The sequence below is a fragment of the Sminthopsis crassicaudata genome, chromosome 2 (assembly GCF_048593235.1).
Source record: "Sminthopsis crassicaudata isolate SCR6 chromosome 2, ASM4859323v1, whole genome shotgun sequence".
In the NCBI taxonomy this organism is placed as follows: domain Eukaryota; kingdom Metazoa; phylum Chordata; class Mammalia; order Dasyuromorphia; family Dasyuridae; genus Sminthopsis; species Sminthopsis crassicaudata.
The window spans coordinates 230,501,288-230,523,411 of record NC_133618.1 but is presented as its reverse complement, the minus strand read 5'-3'; the positions used below and the strand labels follow the sequence as shown (position 1 = coordinate 230,523,411).

The following is a 22,124-nucleotide window of genomic DNA, read 5'->3' as shown; positions in this document are numbered from 1 at the left end:
CCCCAGCAGGGAGGGCAGAGCCGGGAGGCGCGCACCTGAGAGCTGCCCATTCGGGGCGGCAGGTGAGACTAAGCATCCCCGGCCCTTTCCGTCGGGAAGCTGCGGCGGGCCTGGGAAGTCTGCAACGCCCCCTCGGCCTCCCAGCCCGACCCCTGGGATTGGCCCACCCCACCCCGGGAGGCGTAAAGGAAGGGGCGGGGCCGGGCTGCCTCCGGAGGGCGCAGCCACCACCTTCTCTGCTCCCGTGTGGCTGGACGCCCCTTGCTGTGCTGCTCCCAGGACGCTGCCAGCGTGAGCCCCGGGGCCCGGCTGGGGGGGCTGGAGCTGTGGGGCAGAGCCGGGTGGGAGAAGCGGGCTAGGCTGGGGGGGAGCTGTAGCCCAGAGCCCCGAGGCCCTGCGTTCTCCATCTGGGGCCGTCGTGGGGGCCGCCCCCACGTGCCGGGGTCTTAGCCCGGCTGGTGAGACCTCCGCTCCGCCTTGTCCTTAGCTCGTGCCCGCCTCCCCGTGAAACATGAACGCCAGCGGCCCCGGCTACCCCCTCGCGTCTCTCTACGTGGGCGACCTGCACACCGACGTGACCGAGGCCATGCTGTACGAGAAGTTCTCGGCCGCGGGCCCCATCATGTCCATCCGCGTCTGCCGCGACATGGCCACGCGCCGCTCCCTGGGCTATGCCTACATCAACTTCCAGCAGCCCGCAGACGGTGAGCGCGATCGCGCCCAGCCGGGAGGGAAGCCCCCCAGCCCCGGGCCCCCCGAGAAGCCTCGGAGAAGCCCCCGCGGTGGGAGAGGGGCGCGGCCGGCGGGGCGCCGGACACCTCCTCCCCCCTCCCCGCCCACCCGAGCGATCCCCCGAGGTGTGCCGGCTTCCACCCAAAACGGCAGCGCCTGGGGCCGGACGGGCTGAGCGGTCCGGCGTGGGCTTTTCCCTCCAACCCATGCGGGAGCCACGCTCGGCAAAGCGGAGTAACTTCTGGTGGGGAAGAGGCGCAGAGGCCGTCGGGCCCGGCCACGTGGGAAAGGGAAGCCCCCAATACAGTTGTTCCAGCATGTGGCGGATCCAGCCCTACTCTGGCAACCGCCTTCCCCACGCAGAAGTTGCTCTCCCTGTGGTACCGGACTTAGCCAACTTTACTAGGCACTTTCCCCACCCTTTCTTTTAATATCCAAAAATGTAGGTGGTGCCCCAAGAGGAGAACTATGGGGGCAGTGGCCTCGGGGGATGGTGGGGAGAATCCTATTAACCAGTCTCATTGTCGGTAAAGTAAAAGTGAGCCCCTCCGAGAGAAAGAACCTTTAGATCCACTCTCCTGGAGAGGAGCTCTGTCTTTTAAAGTTAGTAGTGCGGCCCCTTCCTTAAAAAACGGGAAAGTGAGTGGCAGGGACTTGTCCAAAATCAAACCGGTGCGTGGCTTTTCTGACTCGCCGCGAAGTTACCGCTCCCTTTATGCGAGCTTACTGCTTTGCAAAATGCGACTCTCATCCCATTTGTTCCTTAGAGGATCAAAGGAGACCGGCCTGTACTAGGCAATATTGCCACAGTAACAAGACTCTGTACGACAGTCCTGTGAAACAGGGGCTTTTATTATTCCCATGAGTACGGAGAAGGAAAGAAGATGAGCTGTGTTATTGACTAGACTCCCGGAGCATCACCCGCTTCCCGATGGCTTCCTTGGAGTGGTTAGTGTTAGACGGATCTTGCCCTCGGCCTTCCACCGCCCTGGGGAAAGGCGGCCCCTTGAAAGCTAAATAAAAACCGGGGCTTGTAGGACTTCTGGTAGAACACAGAGCCACGGAACAGCGGGAACAGAATGTGAGCACTGGAACAGGTCTTTGAATGGCCAACAAAGGGCTCCTAAAGTCGGGGACTACTACTGAGTGCCTACTATGCATACACAGTACATTTTTTGAATAGGGAAGGACTATGTCGTAACAGCTACCTTCCTAGGTTGTTTTGGAAATCAAATTAGATACTAAAAATTGTGAAGCACTTAGAGCATTGAAGTAATATATAAATGATAATATATAAATGAGGACTGAGTGGAAATGACATCTTGGAAGGAAATAGGCTGATCTGAAACAAAATAGTGAAATACATGTTATAGCTTCTGAGCCTTTTTTTTTTTTTTTTTTTTTTTTTTATTTTAAACAAAACCTTTCACCACAGGCTCCAGTGCCTACATGTGTGTTTCCCATTCCCATTTAAATTCCCTTCTAGCCCTTTAAAATCTTTCACTCACACCATAACTGAGATTTCTAGAGTATGTTATGGTTTGTAAAACACTCTTTGAAAACCCTGAAGGTAACTATTACAAGTAACACTGCTCTCCTTTAACAGATGCATTGGAGAAGTTGTGCCTTGCTTAAAGGCACACACAAATTAAGTGTCTGAGGTGATATGATGGTAGAGGGCTTAGAACCTAACACAGTTCCTTTCTTTTCCTGGATCTCCATTTTCTCCTGTCTAAAATCAGAAGGTTGGAACATTGCATTTTTTGATGAAATTCCAACAATTCCAGTTGTCATGTTATGATGATTGTGGAAATAATGTATAGAAGAATTGCACAGTTTAACATGTATTGGATTATTTGCCCTCTAGGGGAGGAGGTGGGGGAAAGGAAGGGAAAAAATTTGGAACACAAGATTTTGCAAGGGTGGATGCTGAAAAGTATCCATGCATATGTTTTAAAAACAAAAAGCTTTAATTTAAAATAAAAAATGAATGTTAATGAGGCCTATTGGACTTGAGAACTGCTTCCTTCAGGGATCCCTTTTTTCACTCTGGGGACTTTCTTGACCCTCTTACCCCAGGCAGAAAGTTCCCTGGAATCCCAAAACCTTTCCTTTCTGTTTAGCGGAACGAGCACTGGACACCATGAACTTTGAGGTCATCAAAGGCAGGCCCATCCGTATCATGTGGTCCCAGCGGGATCCAGGGCTCCGGAAATCAGGAATTGGCAACATCTTTATCAAGAACTTGGATGACTCCATTGATAACAAGGCCTTGTATGACACCTTCTCTGCCTTTGGGAACATCCTCTCTTGTAAGGTGGGTTCTAGGTTCTGAGGATTTTACCTGTTGCCTGGGCCAATGCCTACACCCAGGGAAGAACAGGCTACCCTGACAGCAAATGGTGGGTATGAGTGTTGGGGACCCAAGCACCTATCATGGAAGGGGGTAGCCCTGAGGCATGTTTGGCATTTGACCTGTGGGACTGATAGAATGGAGGGGCCAGTGCTGTAAAGTGGTGATGGTCTGAGAACCACTATTCGACTGACTTTGTGAAAATTAGTCTGATCCTATAGCTAAATGTCAGGTCTGGATCTTCCCTTAATTAGCTTTGTAACCTTTCCCTCTCTGATTGTTTTCTCCATTCTCTAGATGATCTTGATTTAGTTAATATTTCCAGCTTTAATGTATTATTAGTATATTCTAATATGCAGGTAGCTCACAAGTTAATCATCAATTAATCATTCATTGAGGTTTGGAGATACTTTGTAGGAGGAGAGCTTTTGAAGGTACATTTTAAAAAACTGACTTGGTGGAATAAAATCAACAAATAGCGGATTCTTATATTTTCTTTCTTTCTGCCAATTGTGTGATGCTTAAGGTTTCTGCTAGAGAAAATAGGCTTGTAAAACTCTTCTCCTTTTTATAGGAATTCTACTGAAAACTTTATAGTGATGGAAAGGTAGCACGGGGGTTAATGATCATTGAGTCAGTGTCTTCAATTGCTTTTTTTTTTTTTTTTTTTTTTTTTTTGGGGATCATTTATGGTTTCCTACATTTTCTGAATTGTGGGCTCCCACACAAGTTTCTGATTTTTTCTAATTGTTTTTTATTGCCTAGGTCATCTTAAAGAATCTACTCACCCAGCATTCTCACAGAGGTGGGAGGCTCTATCTGCATAGTGTGTTAGACTTTTGATAATCAAGCTTTGCTGAACTGTTTCTCTCTCCCCCTTTTCTTTTTATCTTTGGTTATAAAAGGTGGCTATGGGAGGGGAAGAGGAGATGGATACATTGGAAAATATAAGTGATAGACAAAAAAAGAAAACTTCTTTTTAAAAAGCATTTAAGCACCTATTGTATGCTAAGCCCTGGGGATACAAAAATGAAATGGTTTCTTCTTTCAAGGAACTTACTTTCATTTTTTAAAATAGTTCAGAGATTTTATTCTAATGGCTTTAATTATAGAACTTGTCCAAATGAAAACTAAAAACAGATATAAAAAAGTCCATTACTACTAATTGTGTATTGAAAGTAGTAAGAGTTTCTACAACAAATCAGTTCCGAGTTTACCTAAGATAAAAGTTTTAACAGCCCCAGCTTTCTTCAGTGTTTATCAAAATACAAAAGGAAAAAAAAAAAAGCTGTTTGTTTTGTTTTGTTTTTTTCCCCCTCAGATGGCAAATCTGGCTTTGTAGTAAAAAAGGTGTAGTAAAAGACATTTCACACATATACAAATAGGGGGATTATAAGGAACTTAGTTATTATTGGAGAGAAACAGTAGAAGAGTACAATAAATGATAATATGCATATTTCTTACACCTGAATTGTGTATTTTTATAATATGTAAAACTTGTATTTGCCCATTTGTGTATACAAATTATGTATATGTGAGCAGATGTAATGTGTATAGATATATAAGCACATATAATGTATATTTTGCACATACCTAAGAATATGTATAGGTAAGTGTGTGGAAAGGGAGAGAAAAGTTGTAGTTGCTCATCTATGTACATTTTCTTGTAATATAAGTTCCTTGAGGGGGGCTGTATAGAGAGACTGAGAGTGCTTGTTTAAAGGCACAGGGAGAGGGGATACATCATGTATGTCTACCAGGTTGTCCCAGATGGCTGGGATTTTAAGATCATGAATCCCCAAAGCTGGAAGGAACCTTAGGCCATCTATCCCAACCCAGCTAGGTGGCATAGTGGCTAAGAGGGCTGGGCCTGAAGTTTAGGAGACCTGAATTAAATCTAGCCTCAGGCATCTAGTAGCTGTGTGACCCTGGGCAGGTCATTTAATTTCTATTTGCCTCAGTTTCCTCATTTATAAAATGAGAGGTAGCAGCCTGTCTGTGTTGAATCAAATGAGAGAATGCTTGTTTAACCTCTATCCCAGTCCCCGTCCCCTCCCCTTTTTATCTCTAAGAGGTTAGTTGATTATGTAGTAAGTAGCAAGCCAAGATTTTTTTGTAGCCAAATCCTCCCAACTTTTCCACTATCATCAACTATGGAAATAGTGTGAAGAAATGTTACACTGGAGGCTCGAGGGAGTTAGAGCTTCTTGAGAAGGATAGTGACCTTAATAGATTTTTCCTTGAAGAATAATCAATTTGGCAGATGTGTGGAGAAGAAGGGAGGAACTGAAGACAGGCAGTCATTGGGAGCCATTGCAGAGAGGTGATGACAACCTGTGTCTGTTGATGGAAGGAGAGGGAGGATGCTAGAAGTGGTATTGATTTAAAGATAGGAATAGCAAATGATAGATTTGGTCTATTTATTTATTTTTTTGTTTTTTTCTGGTTGTTGTCTTTCCATTTTTTATTGTTAAATTCTCTTAGGGGTGATATGGCGTAATTGCAAGGTCCCAGATTTCCATAGACTTATTTTTCCTTGCCCTGCTATTTGTTATTAAAACAGCAAATGCAAGATTGCACGTATCAGTTTTCCTCCATAAAATTTTGGAAATGAGTGTTTTTCTAAGACAGTGCTATTCTTGGTTGATCTCTCTCTGCTTGATAAGGATTTTTGTCATAGATTCTGGTTTCTCTTTCAAAAAATTAATGTATGTAATTGATGTAGAAAAGGCCTTCATGTGCTTCCTGTCAAAATACTGGTCAATTCCATGTAATGTTTGGTATATTTCATGTTCAACCCCTTCTGATTCTTCTGGGAGAAAAAAAAAGTCTGTGATAAATAAGTGAAAACTTACTATCTAGGTAAGGAACTCTGAATTAGGATATGGGTTTTAGGCAGATAAATGAAAAGCTTCTAAAGTAAGATGTTGGGCAGATTTTATTTCTTAATCCCAAACCATGTTTTCACAGCATTTATCACTGTTCTTCTTAAAAAAAAAACAAAAAAACCCTCATTAGGTGCTTCATATAATTTCTCTATTTAGCATATAAGTGGTACTGTGTAAAGTGCTAGGCTTGGAGTCAGGAAGACCCAAGTTCTACTCCTGCATTAGATACTGAGTGACCCCTCTACATAAACAAGTGAGCCCTTTCCTCCCGTCTTCTCCAGCATCTCTACTGTCTCCTTATCTTCAGTCTCCCCCTGAGTGCCTGGATAGCTTAGTTGGCAAAATATTAGGTACCTGAGGAACAGAAAGATTTAGGAAATATGTAGTCAGAAAAGAATGTGGACCAGTCGTTTTCTGAAAGTGAGGGTTAGTGGATGGGATGATGGCCCAAGTATCATATTAGGATCCATGTAATGGTAAAACACCTCAAAGAAAGCCTCCCACATCCTGGGTGGATCTTTGAAGGATTAGCAGTCAGAACTAAATGGGATAAAAAAGGTTAGATGAATTTTTGCCTGCTCAGGTGGAAGGATTCAGACATCACAGAAATAAGGGATCCATTAAAAAGGTTATCCTTGCTCTTTGAAGAAATGAAGGACTCATTGGAAAAAATCTCTCGGCTGTGCTCAGCTCTCTGTGTTGTGCACTGAGGAAAGCGCTTTCCTTGTCCCTGGAAGCTCATGGTCAAGAGAGAGAGAGATACACAGGTTAAAATTTAAGGCGTAATATGAAATGTGTTAAGGGCCACATGAGCAGGAATGCTGAAGAATTTTGGCTTATATTTTTTAGACAAAGGGAAGTCACGACAGATTTCAGAACAGCATAGTCATGGGATAAAAGGGATGCCTTGAAAATTAATTTGGATGATATCTGCATTCTACTTTCTGCAGGAAATCTTTCCCAGGCCCCTCTATGTCCTAGTGCATCCCCCTATGAGATCACTTTTTATCTTAGCGGAGTCTTCTCTTCTACTCACTTACTCACATAGGCTCTCCCTCATTAGTATAAATGATTTCAGGTGTGGTGCCTCACACCTGTAATCTCTAAGGAGGAGAGGTTGACATTAGTGGATCACTTGAGTGTGGGAATTCTAATTTGCAATGGGATCAGCATCTTCCAGGTGTCTGCATTTGGCTAAGAAAGTCCAAGCTGACTGAGGAAGGGCAAATTGGTCCAGAAAAGGAGGGGTCAAACTTTCTCTATGGATAAGCAGTGGTGTCAAGCCCATAAGGAGGCACTTGATTTTCTGAATTTTATGAATAAGGAGGTCACAATATAGTACTTTCATTTTTTGTTGTTGTTTGCTTGCATTTTCTTTCTACTTTTTTTTTTCCTTTTTAGTCTGATTTTTCTTGTGCAGCATGATAATTGTGGAAACTTTATAGAAGAATTGCACATGTTTAACATATATTAAATTGGGGAAGGGGTGGAGGGAAGGAAAGGAAAAAAATTGGAACACAAGGTTTTATAAGGGAGAATGTCGACAATGATACTTGTATATATTTTGAAAATAAAAAGCTTTAATTAAAAAAAAAAGAAAACTAAGTGAAGAGTTGGAAACTCTCAAAATGATTGAACAGCAAAATAAATGTGTAGAAAAATATATTTAAAAAAAAACAGGATGAGAATATGGTTTGGACTTCTGATTCAGGACTGGCTTCTTCCTAACAAACTGGTTTAAGGTAGGAGAGTAACGATGGAAAGAGAAAGGGATGGCTGAGTGAGGTTATACTGTGGGTGGCCATGGATGGTAGTAATGCTCTGGAGTGAGTTTTCTTTTGTGTTTTCCCCCTTTACCCTGCTCCCTCTCTATCACAGGTGGTATGTGATGAAAACGGCTCCCGGGGATTTGGCTTTGTCCACTTTGAGACACAAGAAGCTGCAAACCAAGCAATCAACACTATGAATGGGATGCTACTTAATGACCGAAAAGTGTGAGTAGCCTTTGAGGGCGGACGCATCTCTGGGTTTCTGGTTGGGAAGCCAAGCTTGGATGCTCAGGGGAGCTGGGCCCCGGTAGCTATGGCGTGGAGTCTCCGGTTAGAGAGGGTCCTCTCCATCACTGCCTGTGAAACAAGGAGCTTCTAGAAGGATTGAGGGTGAGCCTAGACTGAGGTCTTCCTCTGGCTTATGGGTGAGGCTGTCTGAGGGAGTCAGAGCTCACAATACCAGAGTATTCTTTCTGCTCAGACCTCCTCCTTCCCAAATTCCCTATTAGTATCAAGGGTACAGCCTCCTCCCAATTACCTTGGCGAATCCAGCCATTACCCTAAACTTGTCTGATTCCTGCTTCCCTCCCCTTATCCAGTCTGTTCTGAAGTTTCTACCCTCACACCATTTTTCCTTTTCTGTTCTCTCTCTTCTTGGACACTGATGCGATGCTGGTCCAGGCCCTTAGCAGTTCCACACCTGGACTATTTCAACAAACTCAGATCTTTTCTTACTCCAGTCTGTCTTCTCCTCAGCAGGCAAAGTGATCTCTACACTGCAAGCCTCTTCTCCTTTCCAATTTTTTTCAGGTACTCCCTCTTGCCTCCAGACTCAATTATTAAATCCTCTGCTTTTTAAAAGCCCTCTACAATCTGGTCCGGTTTTTCAACAAGACTCCATTTCCCAACTTGGGGTATTTTCACAGGCTCCCCCCCATTTCTGGAATGCTCTCCCTCCTCATTTCCACCTCCTGACTTTCTTGGTTTCCTTGATTCCTGCGACCCCCTTGTTATACAATTTGATGAAGAAGTTGACTTTAATCAGAATTCTATAAGGCATGGGTAAAATCAAGATGAGAATATGGGTTGGACTTCTGATTCAGGAGTGACTTCTTGCTACCAAATTGGATTAGGGTAGAGGAATAAAGATGGAAAGAGAAACCTTTCTCCAACAACTTAATCTTTTTTTTAATTTTATAATTATAAAAACTTTTGACAGTATATGCATGAGTAATTTTTTAATAACATTATCCCTTGTATTCATTTTTCCAGATTTCCCCCCCCCTCCCTCCCTCTACACCCTCCCCTAGATGACAGGCAATCCCATACATTTTATATGCAACAACTTAATCTTAATGCTTTCTATGATCATATTCAGTTTACCTTGAATCCTGTTAGTACAACATTTGCATGTCACCTTCCTCCTTAGACTATAAACTTTCTGACGGCTGGGATTTTTTTTTTTTAATCCACAGTGTTTAGAAGCGTCTTTGATACTTTTTTGTTGTTTATTCCATTTGGGGTTTTCTTGGGAAAGATACTGGAATGGTTTGCCATTTTTTCCAGCTCATTTTACAGATGGGGAAACCAAGGCAGACAGGGTTAAGTGACTTGTCCAGGATCACATAGCCACTAAGTAGCTGCAGCCAGATTTGAACTCAGGTTTTCTGACTCCAGATCTGGCCCTCTAGCCACTGTCCCATTTTGCTGCCTGGTACATAGTAAGCCCTTAAAAATACTAGTTGACAGATTTTAAGACTTAGTTTATAGAGTTTTTCCCAAATCTAGACTGTGAGAATAGATGTTAGTCCCATATTACAGATGAGAAAAGTAGTTCTGAACTGGAGTTCTGACTCCAGATCCAAGGCTCTTTCTAATTGTCACATTGCCTCTCATTGTCCAGATCTAAGCAGTCTAGCCTAATGGAGAGGGAAAGGATATAGAAAATAAATGATGTGAAAGATTAGTGATAGTACAATGTGGGGAGCGGGAGGAGAAGGAAGGAAGAAGGTAATGGATAAGGGAGTATTCTGGTAAAAGTTTAATATCCAACTCTCCAGAAAAGAAAGAAGGAAGAAAAATGAATATCTGATACACTTTTAACCTGACTCTGCATTTGCCGATTTTTCCTTTGCTTTCTTAAATCTAGGCAATGAACAAAACAAACTAAGCTATGATTTGTGGTATTTGCTGATTTCTGAGATGTAAACTGAAAATTTTAATAGTACTTGAAAATTGGGTTAAGTGGACTAAGAAGAAAATATTTTTTTTAGCTGAGCCTTAAAGGATAGGGAATAATGGGAGTAGAGTAGTGGGGGGAATGGGGAAGGTCATACTAGGTATTTTAAGAGTTCATGAATTTGCCTCTAACTCCTGTGGATTCATTCTATGCAGAGGAGGCCTGTATGTACCCTTTTGTCCAGTAGGTCAAAGGACCTTTGAGCAGGAGATTGTTAGATGAGCAGTAAGTAATGTTACAGAAAGCAAGGCCAGTCTCCTGCAACTTTAAAAGCTATGGGAGTGTGAAGCATGGGGTGGGGAGAATCAGAGGTGTTCTGAAGTAGGAAGGAGCCTTGAAAGATGTGGGTCCAGTCTTCGGGGGAGGTGATGCTGACTTTGAGGGCTCCCCCTTGGCAGTTTTGTGGGCCACTTCAAGTCTCGGCAGGAACGGGAGGCAGAGCTGGGGGCACGAGCACTAGAATTCACCAACATCTATGTCAAGAACTTTGAGGAAGACGTGGATGATCGGTGCCTGGAGGAACTATTCTCTCAGTTTGGTAAGAATCTGGGACTGGCTGGACAGGTGGGAGGTCATGGGCCCTCCCTGTCCATGAAGCCTGACTCGCTGTTACCTATTCTCAGGAAAGACTCTGAGTGTGAAGGTGATGGTAGATGAAAATGGCCATTCCCGAGGTTTCGGTTTTGTTAACTTTGAGAAGCATGAGGAAGCTCAGAAGGTGAGGAGCTCCCTTCCTTGTATTGGGGTAGGGGAGGAGAAGACAAGGGAGTCCCCAGAGGGGGCCTCTTGCTGGTGAGGTCTGGAATATCCAAGTATTAGATGCTCAGCCTGCATTTCCTTTGAGAAATGTTAGACTTGGCATTTGTTCCTTGATGACCACTGATGATACAGAATAAAGGTCTGCCTCTTCGCATATTCCATAACCTCTTGGTTTCCATAGATTCCTGGAATATCAGATGGTAAAACCTTAAAGCCTTGAATGACAGACCCTGAAATATACTATTTTGTTTTTAGAGGCGTTCTAGTCCTGCCATTCTCCTATAGGGAATTCTCAGGATGAAAATGTCTTCTAAGTATGATAAAGTGGAAAGAACACTAAAGTCCCCCAAAATGGGTTCAGATCCTACCTTTAATGTTTACTCAGCAGTGTGAGTTTAAGTGGCACTCTGTACTTCTGTACACTTCAGTTTCCTCTTCTATAAAATGAGGACTAGAAGGATCACTCTCACTCTGAGTTTACAAATTTATCTGCAAACTGGGATCCTAGAAAGTTGTCTGAGAGCCTTGAAGTCAAGTAACTTGACTGTGGCTACCCAGGTCTTCTTGATTTACAGACCTGTTTCCTCTATCTACAGTTTTGTGCTGATTCTCAGAGGGATTTCTGTTTTTATTTTTGCATATATAAATTTATTTGATGTTTTCCCCTAGTTACATTCAAAACAATTTTTTTATATTTGTTTAAGATTTTTGAGTTATAAGTTCTCTCCTTTATCACCTCTCACAATTAAAAAACCACATATGAAGTTATACAAAATATTTCCATAAAAGTCAAATTGTGAAAGAAAATGTGGATCTCCCACCCTAATGAAAATTAAAATCTTCAAGAAAAATTTATGTTAGAGAGAGAGAAATAGAGAATGCTTCAATCTGTACTCAAACTCAATCAGTTCCTTCTTTGAGTATGGACAGGATTTTTCATCATAAGTCCTTCGGAGAAGTTGTGGATGATTGTACTACTGAGAATAACAAAATCATTTACAGCTGAACATCCCAGAACATTGCTATTACTTTTACATACAGTATATTTCACTTTGTTCATGGAAGACTACCCAGGTCTTTTTTCCTTCCTGCTCATTATTTCCCAGAAAATAATAATATTCCAGCAGAAAAACTTGCTTTGAAAATTTTTTTACAATTACTATTGCTAATTGTATTTCCCCCTATTTACTCTCTCTCTTCACTCTTTCCCTCAAAAGTGTTTTGCTACTGACCACTCCCTCCCCCAATATGCTCTCTTTTTTATCTCCCATATCCCATTGCCTTCCTATTTTTGTGCAGGGTAAGAGAGATTTCTGTACCCCTATTGAGTATATATATTATTTTTTATTTGAGCCAATTCTGCTGAGAGTAAGGTTCATTCCTCTGCCAGAAAGATTTTTAAAAAGAGGGAAGGATCACTTGAAAATTAAAAAATGACTGAGTTGGTGACTCGACGGGCTAGGACTTGGTTCCTTGCCTTCTTATCTCAATCACTGGGCCATACCTCTTCCCCAGTGATAGGGAGACCGAGGCGGGGGTGAATGGCCTGCTTTCTAGGAGAGGCTCATGCAGGACCTGGAGAGGTGTTGCTGCGGCCCTGTCTGTTCCTAGCTCTGGCTACTCTCTCTCCCAGGCTGTGAGCGGCATGAATGGGAAGGCGCTCGGGGGTCGAGTCCTGTACGTTGGACGGGCCCAGAAAAGGACAGAGAGGCAGGGGGAGCTGAAGCGTAGATTCGAGCAGATGAAGCAGGAGAGAGTAAACCGCTACCAGGTAAGGGCCGCCCCAAGGAGAGGCTGTGGCCAGGAATGGGGGAGGGGAGGCCCAAAGCAGGACCAGGAAAGGAGGCCTTGGGCTGACTGGCAGGACACCAGCGTCTTTCCAGCTAAAATGGTTGGAAGACTGGGGTCAGTTAGCATGCTGGGACTTTTAGCATGCTTCCTGTAGCCTGGCTGGCGCACCAAGCACCTTCCACTGCTCATGATGGTGATAACGTGCACTTAATAATGTGACATTTTAAGATGTGTGAAAAGTTTTACAAAGAACATCCTGCCCACAACAACTCTTCGAGGTAGGTACAACTATTATTCCCGCTTCACAGATGACAGAGCTGAGACAGAATTTAAAGGAATTGCCCAGCGTTATACAGCTAACAAGTATCTGAGTCTAGATTTGAATTCAGGTCTTCTTTCAGCCCTCTATCCACTGCACCTCTTGATGAGCATAAACAAAAAGAATTCCCATAAAGGTTTGTTGGAAAATGTGATTTGGGATTAAACAATGAGAGGAGCCAAAGTCTTATAACCCATTCGCAAACAATTTATTAGACACCGTTTACATGCACTGGTAACAAAGACAAAAAATGAAAATAATTCTTGCCCTCATGGGGCTTACATTTCTACTTGGAAGGAACACATTCACAGATAAGAAAATAAATACAAAATAAATAATTGTACAGAAAGGGGGGAGAGGAATGAGGAAAGGCATCCTTTTTGGAGAAGGGAGAACTGGGCTGAGCCTAGAAGGGAGTCCAGAGTTTCAAAAAGGAGCATCAAGTAGGGAGACCATAAAGATAGGAGCAGTGTCATGGGCCAAGGAATAACAAGGCCCGTTTGGTAGGAGTGTGGAGTGTGTGAGGGTGAATAATGTGCAATTAGCCTAGAAAGATAGGCTGAGGCCATGTTAATGGAGAGGTTTAATAGCCAAACAGCAATTTGTATTTCCTGTGTATGTTACATGTATAATGGCAGTGGGGAATTACTGTAGCCTTTTGAGGGGAATGATATGATCAGACCTGTGCTTTAGAAATATCATCTCTGGAAGATTGGAAAGGTGAGGGACTGGGTGAATGCAAGGCTATTTAGGAGATTATTGTAATGGTCTAAATAATTGGAGCCTGAACTAAAAGTGGTAGCACTATGAATAACAAAAAACAAACAAAAGATGGATGAGTTTTAATCTAAAATCTAAAAGTCTTATATCTCATATAATTTATTTAAGAAACTGAATTGATGAGCACCAAATAGCATTAATAAAAAATTTTTTAAAAATGAACTATATCTTAAAAAGAAGTAACTGGTTAGCTTATATGAGAATCATTTTACAGTGTTACTTTAATGCAATCATGTCATTAGCAACAAATGTAAAATCAATACCTAATAGGAAAAAACAGCAGCATAAAGTTATAACAACTTCAGCATATTGATGTTTTTTGAAATAGGAACTGGATGGAGGAAAAGACTTGTACTCTAATGATCACAGTTTCTTATAAAACCGACATGTTATAAAAGTATCAGCAGCGCCCCCAATGTTACTATGAAGCACCCAGAAAGTCAAATTTTGTCAACCAAAAACATATCTATTTGCCCAGCAGAAAAATGGGGTAGCTAAAGAGCAAAATAAATTTAGGAATTGATCCACAAAATTTGGTAAGAGTAGTTTGTTGAAAGATAATTTCCTCACAAATTAGCCAAGAGCAATAAAGAAAGGAGGTGCATATCTACAACTGAGGCAAGCTATCCCTAAAGCATCCCAGTGAAAACTGAAAGGAAGATGACAAATACACAAAACCAGATGCAGCGCTGCCAACACATGACTATATTTTTGTCAGTAACAATGGAATCAATGTATTCCAACTCCTCAGTGCTGATGTGTATAAGAATAGAGGATAATCTCTGCAGTCACTGAGAGAACGAGAGAGAAGGCTTGTGTCCATTGGCCAGCAAAGCCTAAAACAAATGTGAACCATGGTCATGGAGACTGTCCAGGGCATTAGCCAAATGGAAAGAGGCTGCCATGGAAATGGCGAGACTTTCCAGATACTCCTGTTTGTAGGTGACATTGATCTCATTGCCTCAAGCCTTAATGTACCACAGGGCCTCCTTAATGAGTTCTATGAGCCCCTCATCTACATGGGAAAAACCAAATGGATGTAGAAAGCCTACTAATTGAAGGAATAATATTGAGTTGGTCCTGTCATTTTACATTATATATATGGGCCTTGCAGTTGGAGGGTGAGTTGGATTCAGAGTAATAGTAAAAACGCAGTATTTTATTTTGGGAATTGTAGAATGCTTCTAAAAATCCCAAGTTATCACAAATAAATTTTTTTTAAAACACCAGTATTCTCAATGATGGATGCTGTATGACTGTAAATGATGGACCACTAGTCTTGCTCTCCCCAAAATCAAAAGTTTGGATAATCCAGAGTGCACAGAGAAATGCACAGTGGATATAAATAACCTATGACATGTTTCTAGCAATAACTTGGACATGAAAAGTGGCATTATCTTTCCTCTAAGAAATCTGAGAGAAGCAGTTAGATAGTGAAACTGAAATCACCTGCTGGCTTGCTCAAGGAGCTAAACCTTGCAAATGTTATTTTAAAATAAATACTTTGAGAAAGCCTCCATCCAGCATGTCAGCTGTTTCCTTTGTGAGACCATATGGCATGGGATGGATAGGTCACAGTTTGTACCATTGGGGAGAACACTCTTCCTGTTCTGAGGAGGCCACAGATCAGTTTAGTTATACCTGCCTTTTTCCCATTCTCCAAACCACCCTGCACATGGTCTGATGGGGGAGTGGGCAGGGGAACTCTAGTTAAGGAGTTGGGCTCTGGATCTGGACAAACCATTATCTCTGGGCCTCAGTGTTCTATTCTACAAAATGAAGGAATTTGGATTGGATGATTTCCAAGATTACTTCCAGCTGATCCTGAGAGAGACACCCATCTTTTTCCTGGAGGTACGGGGTCCAAAGGTGGCTCAAGCAGGGCATCTTTCTATGGCACATCTGATTCTGATAGATACAGAGATATACCCAACAGGACTGGTGTATAATTAACATGCTTTACTTTCATTCCAAATGCTCAGAAATCCCAACCACTTCATTCCTCAGCTCCCCCAAACCTGACTACTCTATACCCACTTTGACTTCTCTTCAGATAGGGATATAGAATGAGTTGGTCCAGCTAAAAAAGGATGAGCTGAGATCTGTCCTTTTCTCTCAGCAGCATTGAAGACATGTTGGGCATCGGGGAGTGGGTTTGGGGTGCGACAGGAAGCAAAATTGTGGAATCTCTGCAATGTCTTTGCTGCTGCTTCTTCTCCTTCCATATGTCCTGAGCCCTCACTGCCTCATTGTAGCTGAAAGGTTCTGGGGATTTTCCTCCCAACAATGACATGAGTTAGATGATGATGTGATTATTATCCTCCCACTCAGAAGTTGTAGAAGCAGAATTTGAACCCTGGTTTTCTGGCAGCAAATCCACTCTTTTTTCTGTCCAACTCAACTGGGAAAAAGTCAAAGTTTCTTGGCTGAAGAGTCCCCAGTAAGAGATTTTAATTTTTAGCAGATGCCTTCTAGTCACAATGCCTTAATTCTGAACTTGAACATATCCATTATTAGACAAGCCAAGGAGGGAGGTATTAATGGGTTTATGCCTAGGCTTCTACAAGGAAGAAAATATAGAATTGGAAGGGTGAAAAAATATGTAGCTAAATGTTACTTTCTTTAGAAAGCTGAAGGATGGAGGTAGAGGAAAGAGAGCTGGAGGCTGTTGGGCTCTTTTCCTTAAAATCCCTATCTTCATTTTTTCAGGGTGTGAACCTTTATGTGAAGAATTTGGATGATGTCATTGATGATGAGAAGCTACGGAAGGAGTTCTCTCCATATGGCGTGATCACCAGTGCTAAAGTAAGGGCCACCTTAGGCCTTGGGATAGAGGTACAGGGGGAGATGAGGTTACCATCCGCTCTACTTCCAGATTAAGGGTGGGGACAGCGTGGGGATTTCAGGCAGAAATGGCCTAATTCTGGGATGTGGCTTTTACCCTACAAAGATCACATTTATTCATGAACCATATCCTAGATATAGTAGAAGGGAAACTTACTAGGAAGAGATAATAATCTATATCACTATGAGTCTGATTCCTAGTCAATCCTATAATTATTTATTTGGCTAACCTAAGGTGGGTCTGATCTCATGTGGCCTCAGAGCCCAAAGTCCTGGCCCCCCAAACTTGACTAGCCACCATATAAGTAGGGGTCCTTAATTATTATATATCGTTTGCTCAAAGTAAGATCTGTGTACCTCAAGGAGCAGGCCAGAAAGAAACGTTCCTACTTTTGTGGGGAGTGAGGGTAAGAGAGATGATTTTCTAATTCCAAACTATTATTTTAGTGACCATAGAGTAGAAATAGCCCCTTCTCTTAGGAGTTCAGGTTAATATCCCAGAGTGTCTCTAACTCTCTCAGCCTGTGACCAGCTGTGTAACCAGAGCCTCTTCTATGGGAAGCCCTAAGTTAGCCATTGGAGAGAATCTAGAGAAGGAAGGGACAAGGACTTCACCTTCAAAGAGCTCAGTGAATTCACAGAATGTTAGAGCCGAAATGTCACTGGGTTTGGTGGTGTCTTAGGTCATTGAAGAAATTGAGGGCCAGATCAGCTAAATGGCTTGTTAGTGAGAATGCCAATACTAGAACCCGGATCTCCCAACTCCTAGTCCTGGGATTCTTGTTATCATTCTATAGTGCCTTTCATTGTAGCTGTCACTAAAATAAAATTAGCATAAATTTTCAAACCAAAATGATACTGATTCACTTAAAGAAGCAGTGTGATGTAACTGGAAAGGCTACCCAATTGAAATCTATCTGGGGTTTTATTCCTGGCTTTCACTAGTTTTGTCACCTAAGGCTGGTAAGAACTCTCTTGTTCAGATGGTGAATGATCCCTACAACCTCTCAGGACTGTTGTGAAGATCAGATGAGATAATAGTGTGAAAGCATAGTTCTCAATACTCTGAACCAGATTAAGATGTAATTGGAGACATTTTTTTTAACCATTTCCCAATTCATGTGCATTTATCTACTTTACATTTATTTCTTTACTACTATAAAAACGGTCCTATTAATATTTTGGTATATTGGGGAGGCAAGTGGGAACTTTTTAATCATTGACTTCTTTGGGACATATAATTAAAAGTAGAATCTTTGAATCAAAAGTTATGGAATTTGAGTCACTTTTTAATTGAAGCTTTTTATTTTCAAAACATGCAAGGATAATTTTTCAACACTGACTCTTGTAAAACCTTGTGTTCCAATTCCCCCTCCCCCCCACTCCCTCCCCTAGATAGCAAGTAATCCAATATATGTTAAACATGATAAAAATATATATTAAATCCAATATAGGCATACATATTTATAAAATTATTTTGCTGCACAAGAAAAATCAGATCAAAATGGAAAAAAATGAGAAAATAAAACCCAAGCAAACCACAACAAAAAGGGAGAAAATGTTATGTTGTGATCCACCCTCAGTTCCCACTGTCCTCTCTCTGGGTATAGATGGCTCCCAACACAAAGTCATTGGAATTGGATTTGGGAGATATTTAATAAAATAATAAATAAATAAATAAATAAAAATGCAATAAAATGTAGAAAACATTATTTTAAAACAGGGTTGGTTTGAGAGCTATAGGGATCCTTCTGTGCAGATTAGCAGTCCCATTTTATTTTATTTTGACACTGTGGTATTGACAGAAACATTAGAAGCAGAAACCAAATTAAGTGAGAGGTTATTTATTCATGTAACTCTAGAATAATGATTTCCAACCTTTTTGATAAGGGAAGGCTGATTCTATTAAAAAAACAAAAAAAAAAAGACTTCATTCTGAGTCCTAGAATGGGAATTAGAAGACCTGAGATCTACTATTTAATATGTGTGATGTTGGGCAAGCCACTTAGATTCTCGATGCCTTGATTTTCCCCTGTAAAATGAGGGAGTTGACCTCAGTGGTCACATTTTAAGACCATTGCCAACTCTTGAATCTGGGGCAAGATCTACAGACTATGGAGTGCTAAGATGTAGGTAAATATTGGCTTATCTGATGCTATGCTTGTAAAGAGAAGGCCTGAGCCCCTGAGGAACTATAGGGGTTATTCAAGCCAGGGGTGGGCTGAGTCACAGGAGGGAGGGCCACATTCCCTGAGCATCACCCCAGCCTTATTTTTTCTCTCTAGCCTGAGCTCCTCTAGGCTTAGTTCTCGGGCCTTTGGGGCACACTGAGCAGTCAGCCTGGGATGGTGAGCTCACTTTGCACCTGTCTCCTTGGCTGGATCAGGAGCTCCGTGGGTCTCCCCCTGCCTTTCTCCCTGTGCCCAGCTCAAGGCCTTGTTCATGGTAGTTTTTTAGGAAAACCTCAATGGCTGATACTGAGGGAGGAGGGGAAGTGTGACCTGGGGACCTACTATCCCTTCGGCTCCCCCCCAGTGGACCTTGTCTTGTCTTGCTTCTAGGTGATGACAGAGGGTGGCCACAGCAAGGGGTTTGGCTTTGTGTGTTTTTCCTCCCCAGAAGAGGCTACGAAGGCCGTGACAGAGATGAATGGCCGGATTGTTAGTACCAAGCCCCTCTATGTGGCCCTGGCCCAACGCAAGGAGGAGCGGAAGGCCATTCTCACTAACCAGTACATGCAACGCATCTCTGTCCTAAGGAATATAAATGGCCCCATCTTTCCCCAACCTACCAATTATTTCCTGCCTGCTATCCCCCAGGTCACTGCCATCTTCCAGGTATTTATCCTTTCCTCAGGGACAGTAGTCATATATTCTTTTTGTCCCTGTGATCTGGGGACATGTTTGCTTCCTACTTTAGAGATTCAAGGAACCTTAAAACATAGAACATTGGGGCTGGAAAAGACCTTAAAATAATCTTGTGAATTAAAAAAACAAGGCAACTAAGGTCCAAAATTTAAAAATAAAATTGATTAGGGTCATTGGTAGAGCCAGGTCAGGATGAGAAGCCAAGTTTCTTTTTGGTCTGGTATTATTTCTTTTTTGGCCCACTGTTAAAATTATAATGCCCTGTGGTCCATTTGTTTTTTAATTGTCTCTGGCTTTAGAATGGTATATGGAATATATGGGCAGCTAAGCCATCTGTCTCATTCAGGCAAGTGGGCACAGGCTTCTCCCTGTGATAGATGGCATAAATAAACTGAGTCACCTATTTATTTAACCAAGTTGTTTAGGAAATAGTTATGAAGAGTGAGGAGAGATGAATGTTCATGTAGTTTGTACTCCACCCTATCTCCTATTCTATTTTGTGGCCCCTGGACTACAAGAGGCAAAAGAATACAGTAGAAAGAGCACTGGATTTGGAATCAGAACCTAGAGTCAAATGTGGTGATTCAGGCCAATTTCAGTATTCTTATGATGGAGAGATCAATCTGAATCCAAGAGAGAGGATTGTGGGGATTGAATGTGGATCATGACATAGTATCTTCACCTCTGCAGTTGTTTGCTTGCTTGTTTTTTTTTTCTCCTTTTTTTTCCCTTTTTGATCTTATTTTCCTTGTGCAATATGATAAATATGGAAATGTTTAGAAGAATTGCACATGTTTAACCTATATTGGATTACTTGCTGTCTAAAAGAAAGGGAAAGTGGGGAGGGAGGGAAAAAACTTCTGGAACACAAGGTTTTGCAAGGATGAATGTTGAAAACTATCTTTGGATGTATTTTAAAAAGTAAAAAAAAACAAACAACTATTATAAAAAAATAAAGTTTGGGGAAAAAAGATGATAATGACCTGGTTTCAAATTCCAGGTCTGCCATTTACTAGTTATGTGATCTTGGTCAAGTTATTTAACTCCCTCAGTCTGTTGCCTTTCCTATAGAATAAATGCAGAGGTGGAGGGTGGAGGTAAATTAACCAAAGTATAACAGTTCTAAGTCCTGTGTGCTCACTGTCTCCACAGTCACCTACCCGAGCATCCTTCTACAGCCCCAGCACTATGGCCCCCATTCGGCCTGCCCCAAGGTGGACCAGCTATTCTCCTAGGTCTTCATGTGAGTGTTTCCTTCTCTCCTTTCTTTCATCTGGACCTTTTTTTCCCCCACTTTTTGTCCTTTTTTATTCTCTTTAATTTGTATCCCTTGTATAGCTATGGGCTGGTGATTATGTTATTTCACTTCTCTCCATCCCCATCACTGATTTCTATGAGGAGCTTCTGGTCTGGTACAAAGTATCAGTCTTGATTATTTGTCTTCTTGCCAGCCACCTCCCGGCGCTCCACCTCCAACATCAGTACTGTCCGGCAGGCTTCTACTCAGGTGCCCCAGGCAGGGCCACACATGCAGAGAGTGGGTAAGTTGGGACTGCTACTTCTTCCCTTCTTGTATAGACTGCTCTGGAGGGTAGGCAAGCCAATAAGAGGATTCACTGTCTCCCAAAGATGAATGTGATGCTCTTTGGAGGGCCGGATCATCTACGCTTCATATTTGTCTGGGAACAAGAATGTACCTGTTCTTTCCCCATAAGGATGGAATGCGCTTGGTTTTCCTTGGCATTCATGAGTGTTCATGAAGAGTGGTTCATGAGTTAGTTTTCCCACTTAATGCTCCCTTCCTTTAATCTGTTCCCTCTTCCCCATACCCACAAGCTGCCAGGTTCATGTAAGGAAAACCTTAACTGGAGCTAAAAGTGGAATAAGGTGTCTTGGGAAGTAGAACACTTTCTGTCACTGAGGATGGCTTCAAGTCAGGTTCACTGACCATTTCTCAGGAAGCTATACAATGTAAGCTACTTGAGGCAAGAATTCTGGAGCTACCTCATTTAGTCCCTGTATCACTAGGGCTTCCAGTAGTGCCTGAGGCACCTAATAGGTATTTTAATAAATGCTTGCTGATCTAACTTGTAACAGGATTTCTGTTCAGGTACTAGACTAACTGGCTTGAAGATGCTTTCCAGCTCTGAGATACTTTGATTTTTAATATTTCTCTTTATGTCTTGCAGTCAATATTGGGACTCAGACCATGGGAACTGGGTGTCCAGGCTCCCCAGGTCAAGCCATCCCACAATACAAGTACTCCTCAGCTATGCCTAATGCACATCAGGTAAAGGGTTTGTCCAGGCTCCTCAGACTGGTCTGAGCCTGAGGATATGCCGGGTTGTTTACTTGCTTAGTAATTCAATTTTCACCTCTAATTTGGGTATTATATTTTTGTATGTTTTTTTTTTCTCTCTCTCTCAAAGCCTGTTTCTCCCATTTTGTTCAAAGTTCACCTCTTCTAGGTATTTTCCCTGTTGAAACTAATCTAATTGATTGTTGCTTTGTCTCCAGTAATTATGTTAGATCTGAAGAGGATCCTTTACAACACAGGTTCTTAACTTTTTAAAAAAAAAAAATTTCAGGGGGCAAGTAGGTGGCGCAGTGGAAAGAGCACCAGTCCTGAAGTCAGGAGGACCAGAGTTAAAATATGAGCTTAGACACTTAACACTCCCTGGGAAAGTCATTTAACCCTAATTGCCTCAGGGAGGCAAAAATCATGGCTCTTGGGTTGAGTGAATTTGTAAGTCTCATCTCACTTTCTTATGAAGAAATTGAAG

General features: G+C 42.1%; 1 protein-coding gene across 4 annotated transcripts in view; it reads left to right on the top strand.

Annotated features, from left to right (window-relative positions):
• The first annotated feature begins 204 nt into the window (after positions 1–204).
• PABPC1L (poly(A) binding protein cytoplasmic 1 like) overlaps positions 205–22,124 on the top strand; it is a 29,363-nt gene continuing 7,443 nt past the window's right edge. For 3 of the 4 annotated variants that reach the window (XM_074288505.1, XM_074288504.1, XM_074288506.1), the window contains exons 1-12: positions 205–291; positions 488–704; positions 2,856–3,049; positions 7,852–7,967; positions 10,380–10,519; positions 10,605–10,699; positions 12,374–12,511; positions 16,340–16,435; positions 19,036–19,311; positions 20,494–20,584; positions 20,793–20,882; positions 21,531–21,631. In XM_074288505.1, coding sequence (XP_074144606.1) covers positions 512–704; positions 2,856–3,049; positions 7,852–7,967; positions 10,380–10,519; positions 10,605–10,699; positions 12,374–12,511; positions 16,340–16,435; positions 19,036–19,311; positions 20,494–20,584; positions 20,793–20,882; positions 21,531–21,631 — 1,530 coding nt within the window. In that variant the 5' untranslated portion in view covers positions 205–291; positions 488–511. The remainder of the gene's footprint in view (positions 292–487; positions 705–2,855; positions 3,050–7,851; positions 7,968–10,379; positions 10,520–10,604; positions 10,700–12,373; positions 12,512–16,339; positions 16,436–19,035; positions 19,312–20,493; positions 20,585–20,792; positions 20,883–21,530; positions 21,632–22,124) is intronic. The other variant, XM_074288507.1, reaches the window with a different exon arrangement.